This window comes from Oratosquilla oratoria, chromosome 20 (genome assembly GCF_046742065.1).
Source record: "Oratosquilla oratoria isolate Oo_2021 chromosome 20, ASM4674206v1, whole genome shotgun sequence".
In the NCBI taxonomy this organism is placed as follows: domain Eukaryota; kingdom Metazoa; phylum Arthropoda; class Malacostraca; order Stomatopoda; family Squillidae; genus Oratosquilla; species Oratosquilla oratoria.
This window is the reverse complement of record NC_134796.1, coordinates 36,643,351-36,649,350: the sequence shown is the minus strand read 5'-3', so window position 1 is coordinate 36,649,350 and position 6,000 is coordinate 36,643,351. Positions and strand designations below refer to the sequence as shown.

Here is a 6,000-nt window from a genome sequence, read left to right as displayed (position 1 = left end):
TAATATTTTCAAATCGCGTTTCCATGGCTTCGAAGCAAACTTTGATCATGTGGAAAGGGATTAATGCAGTCTCGCTACATAATTTGAACTTTTATTCTGACTACTAAATAGTAATTCAGTCCAGTCAAAGGAATCTACACGCAGTGAAAGCGTTAAAATAACTAAATATAACTAAAAACGTTTTCATACGCTCTACGCATTCCTTTGAATCTTGTAATGGAGTCCCGTTAATTTTCCATGTAGCAAACGTCGACAAACGTAGTACGAGCTTGGAGATTGGAGATATATTTTTATTCAAATAGTTATCTACTTATTTGTTACTATAAGATAATATTTCAGCAAAATACGAATTTTATCTAATACAGTTCTTATATGCTTTTAGTAATTAGGTATTGTTTTTATTATGTAAAAATGAGAAGCAATTTGCATTTACCTGACTCACCGAGCTAGCGTATCAGTTTTGTTTACAATCGTTCACAGATCGAGTGTAGACAGCGGTAAGAGATTTGGATTTGGTAAATAATGTTGTACCTAACATTAATGAGACAACAATATAAAGTATTTTTAACAGAAGGGAAGTCAGTGATTTATTTGATTGGGTACACTTCCTTGTTGAGTAAGAGGCAAATAGTACTTCAAGCAGTGTGTGCAGGAAGATATAATAATGCGGTTTCATTTGCTTCTCGTAGTAACAGATATTAAAGATGAAATGCGAAAGTTTGTAAGTTTGTGTCCGTTTTCATATTGACAGTAACTCCCTAATGTGGACGTTTTTTTTTTTTTCTCCAGTGTTTTCCAAACTTGGTTGTAATTTTCTAATGCCTTCACTAGACTAGAGTCTAGAGGTCATTCTACAATCTACATACTTAGTTATTAGTACTATAATACTCAGATGCTGCGGTAGTATTATTATTATACTACCGCAGTAAGTAGATTGTATATTATTTTGCAGTAGTATACACAGATAAAAAATACAATTTATAAAATTGCGAGGATGACACAGAAAGCATAATAGCATTTGTAACTTATTTTCTCAGTAGTCCTCTTAAAAAAATCCAAATATATTTAGACAAGAAGTAATTAATATAACTAAGAACAGAACACATTAAATCATAATAGTACTTAGTCCTAGAATAATAATAATTAACATGACTCATTATGCAGAGTAAGAAAAATATCTAAAGTATGTTGCTTAGATCAGAACATGATAATAATGTTTGACATAACTTGTTAATCAGATTACATAAAAAAATAAATAGAAGTGCACACCTGCGTGATTAGCAATAGAAAGTTAAATATTTTGTAAATTTTAATATATCAACATAATATGTTTTTCTTGGCAGAAATCGATAACAAAAAATTGGTAAAAATGGTACATTAGCAAACAATTATGATGACTGCTTGAGATGCCATCTTTGGATGTTTTTTTAGAAGTGCACATCTATGTGGTATAGCATTAGAAAATTAAATATTTTGTAAATTATAATATATCATTGTATTAAATATTTTTCTTGGCAAAAGTAAATATTAGAAAACATTGCTAAAACCTATACTCAAATGAATGAAATCACTTCGACTCCTTTAGACGCCATCTTTCTTTCGATAGATTTGGAGGTCAGAGATACCAACGACCCTGATGACCTCTAAAATTATAAGTACTGCATTACTAAATGTAGGTTAGAACAGATGAACAGATATTTACTTCGATCTCTGCATCAATCTAAACAAAGATGGGTAAATTTTTAGAATTGCACAACTACACGATATAGCAATAGAAAATTAAATAATAATTTTGTGAATTATAATACACCAATATATGTTATTCTTGATGAAAATTAATAATAGAAAAGGTTGCTAAAAGCTATAAACAAAAAAAAACTAGCCATTTTGGTTGCTTCAGAGGCCATCTTTGTTATAAATTCATATAACCTAACTGTTAGTGCTGGTTGCACTAATCTTTAAAGAAGTTCTTAGCAAATTTTTATTCTTCTTTAGGCCCCATGCCTAGTCCTTCACTCAAAGCTTGAGGGGTGAATTAAATGAGATTGATTTTTCTTATTTTCATTCTACTTCTTGGTTTTGTGAGCTACACCAGTGGAGTCACGTTTGGGATCCCTCTACAATACGTCAAGCCACCTTCGTTCTAATGTCTGTTTCATTCATCCAATATCCTTTTACTTCTCAAATAAGTGCCACTCCTTAACCACTTCACTCCAGGCCAAAATCTCGCGTGCAGCATTAGATGCCAGACGTACGATGTTGCGTCATAATACTCGCATCATAGAAAAATAGTCACCGCTTATATCGATCGTTCTCTCTTTCACCCGTGAATTTTCATAACCATAGAAAATGTGATGAAGCCAGTTTAGAGAGTATGTCAGTTACGCAGGGACAACTACAATAAATATAATCAAGACGCTGATATGGCAGAGGGCATGACTTTACCTCCCTGTGCCAATTATTTTTCTCCTCCACCTTTTTCTTCAATCAGAGAGGCTGTTATACTGTTTCAACGATATTATTTACGTAAACATTATGTTGCAACGGAAATGGCTTATACGCTTACAATTTTTGCTACATCAGCATTGTTTACATATACAAGCGATATCCCAATTCATATTTACAAACACAAGATGGCAACTATGCAACCCACAGTTGGCCATTTTATCATAACCTAATAAAATTACTATAAATTTTACATTCCTTTCCTCCTACCCTTCGATCTACCTAAATGTCTACCTCTATCTACTGGCCTCTTACACTAACCAAACCTGTGTTTTTTAATGTAGTGCCTGTAATTCTGCAGGTCATCAGGGTTGTCATTTGGGATGTTGACAGCTGGTTTTTGGCATCTGATCGGACTGCAGGGTAGGAATTTCATAGCATGAAGCTCAGCTCTGTTGCACTATTTAAAGAAAAAATAATAATAATAAAAAAATGTATGTAGTGTGGTGACATCACAATTTCAACACCATCATTAAATTTACATTGACAGGATTGAACAGAAGAATATGGCATCTTGAACCTATTGTCACAGCTGTTTGGTAGTGTATTTGCTTTTAGCAAGTTTTTTTTTTTTTTTTTTTTTCCACCAAGAAAAAAGTATACTACATTGATGTATTGCAATTTATAAAATTGATATTTTATTTTCTATTGCTATATCACATAGGTGTGCCCTTCTAAAAAAAAAAAATACTAAAAAACCTAATGGCACCAGAGGTTTTAAATAAATAAAATATAGTAATAATAGTTATAACAAAATTAAAAGTAACAATAATGAAATAATACAATGATAATACATGAGTAATACTGATATTGACAACAAGAGAAAATTTGTTAATTTTTAGAAGTGCATAACAATACTCGCATTATAAAATGTAAAGTTGCAGCTGTATTACTCATTCTCTATCTGAATGTTAATAACCACAGAGAATATGATCAGGCCAGTTCACAGAATATGGGGGTTGCTTAGCTACAACCACAAAATAAATATCAAGACGATGATGCTGGCATCCTCAATTACCCACTCACTCCTCATAATGCCTAGCGTCATCTTATCAAAGGGGTTAAAGACATTTTTTGTTGGTAAATTTCTTTTGAAGAAAAGTCATTCTATAGTACAGTAGTACATACATACATATACCAAGGCTTTTTCCCCCTTACAAGGGAGGTAGCCAAAAAGGAAAAGGCATAAAATCATTCCCACCCATTCCATCCCTGAATACACTCCACACCCCTCCACCCTCCCTCCTATCTTAGCACCTCCTGGATGACGGGTCATCCCTGCACCTTGTCCACTGCCCTGGGTCAGAAGCAGGGTCGCAAGACACAGCACATCCACAGCAAGGCCGCTTCATTAAATCGGCGACCCCCCCTCTCCGTCCCCCCATGCATAAAGGGAGAAGACGGGGAGAAATCCCTTCGGGCTGCGTCAAATTTTGCTCACACATACTACCTCACCCCCCATCCCCCTGCCCATTCCACCTCATGCATCACAACATCATCCATATACAACCATTCTCCATTCACCCGTCTTCTGTCCTCTCCCGTCCTTCCTCAACAGACATTCCCCTCTTCCCCAAAACCCCCTTCACCCCATCCATCCATCTCATCCTTGGTTGCCCCCTCATGCTCACTCCTTCCACCTCTGCCTTCCACACCCCTTTTACTTTTGTCTTTCTTCACTCATTCTTTCCATGTGTCCAAGCCATCCCAAAACTCTTTCATCAACCCTGTCCCTCAACTCCCTTTCCACCCCATTCTTCTCCTCACCTCCTCATTTCTCATTCTATTCAGCCTAGTAACCCCCATCATACTTCTCAGACACCTCATCTCAAACACATTCAAACTCCTTCTCTCTTCCTCTCTTATGTTCCATGTTTCTGCCCCATACAATGCTGTTGGCACAATCACTCTTTCATACAGTCTCCTCTTAGCATCCATTCCCAAATGTCTATTCCCCATTACACTCTTCAATCCACCAAGGCATTTACTTGCTTCTCTCAATCTACATTCTACCTCCACCTTCACTCCACCTTTTCCTGCCACATTTGCACCCAAGTATCTAAAACTATCCACTTCCTCCAGTCGCTCTCCCTTAATGCTCACTTCCAGTCTACTGACACTTTCACCCCTTGTACATCTCATCACCTTACTTTTACCCACATTTATCTTTAGCTTTCTTCTATCACATACTCTCCCAAACTCTGTCATCAACTTCCTCAGTCCCTCCTCTGATCCTGCCACAAGCGCAGTGTCGTCAGCAAACAACAGCTGGCTCACCTCCCACTTTTCTCCATTTTCTTTAACCATCTCCAATCCCTGACCCACTACCCTTGCATTTACCTCTCGCACTACCCCATCCATGTATAAGTTGAACAGCCAGGGCGACATAACGCATCCTTGGCGAAGTCCCACCTTTACCTCGAACCACTCACTCTCTCCATTTCTAATCCTGACACAAGCTCTACTACTCTCATAAAAACTCTTGACAGCTCCTAGAAGCTTTCCTCCTATCCCATATATCTGCATAGCCTCCCACAGTGCCTTTCTGTCTACCCTGTCATAAGCCTTTTCCAGATCCATAAAAGCCCAAAAAACATCCTTCCCCTTACCTATAGCTTTCTCACATATTTGTCTTACCACAAAGATCTGATCTACACAACCTCTACCCGTCCTAAATCCACACTGTTCCTCACCAATTACTCCTTCTGTTCCTCTCCTAATCCTCTCAATCAAGATCCTCCCATAAGCCTTCCCAACTACACTTAACAAACTAATCCCTCTGAAACTACTACATTCACATTTGTTCCCTTTTCCCTTGTAAAGTGGAACTATACAGGCACTCCTCCAGTCCTCCGGCACTCTACCCTCTCTCCAGCAAACATTAAATAACCTCACCAGCCAGTCCACCATCATTGTACCTCCTTTTTTTAGACATTCTGCATGGCATCCATCCAGACCAGGTGCCTTACCTGCTTTCATCATCTTACCAACTGCCTTCACTTCATCCTTCCTTATTTCTCCTCCATTTTCCTCACTCATCATGGTCATTTTCTTAGCATTTCCCACTGCAACTATCTTTCCCTCCCTATCCTCCTTCAAATTTAGCAACTCGTTAAAATATTCTGCCCATCTTCCCCTTACTGCCTTCTCTTCCATTATCATCTCTCCATCTGCACCTTTTACCTTTTCTTCTCTACTTGATTTGCCTCCTCTTCCTCTCTTAATTTCTTTCCAAAACATCTTTTTATTACTTTCAATATTTTCTGTCATACTCTTACCCCATTTCACATCTGCTCTCCTCTTTGCCTCGTTTACCTTTTGCTTTACTTCTCTTTTCTTTGTACCTCTCATATGACTCCCTCATCCTATTTTGTAACCAATCTGTGAAAGCTCGCTTCTTCTCTTCTACAACCTTCTTTGTTTCCTCATCCCACCATTCACTACCCTTCCTTCTATTTCCTCCTGTCCTTCTTGTTCCACACACCATTCTTGCAC

The 6,000-nt window shown here is 37.5% G+C and overlaps 1 protein-coding gene across 3 annotated transcripts in view; it reads left to right on the top strand.

The window, feature by feature from the left end:
• Positions 1-386: 386 nt before the first annotated feature.
• Rnmt (RNA guanine-7 methyltransferase) overlaps positions 387-6,000 on the top strand; it is a 30,911-nt gene continuing 25,297 nt past the window's right edge. The window contains exon 1 of one of the 3 annotated variants that reach the window (XM_076203845.1): positions 387-497. Coding sequence is in view for 2 of the 3 variants with exons in the window: in XM_076203843.1 (XP_076059958.1) it covers positions 665-721 (57 nt within the window). In the remaining variant the exon portion in view is untranslated. Of the gene's footprint in view, positions 498-649; positions 722-1,608; positions 1,673-6,000 lie in introns of those variants that run through there. The other 2 variants (XM_076203843.1, XM_076203844.1) reach the window with 2 other exon arrangements.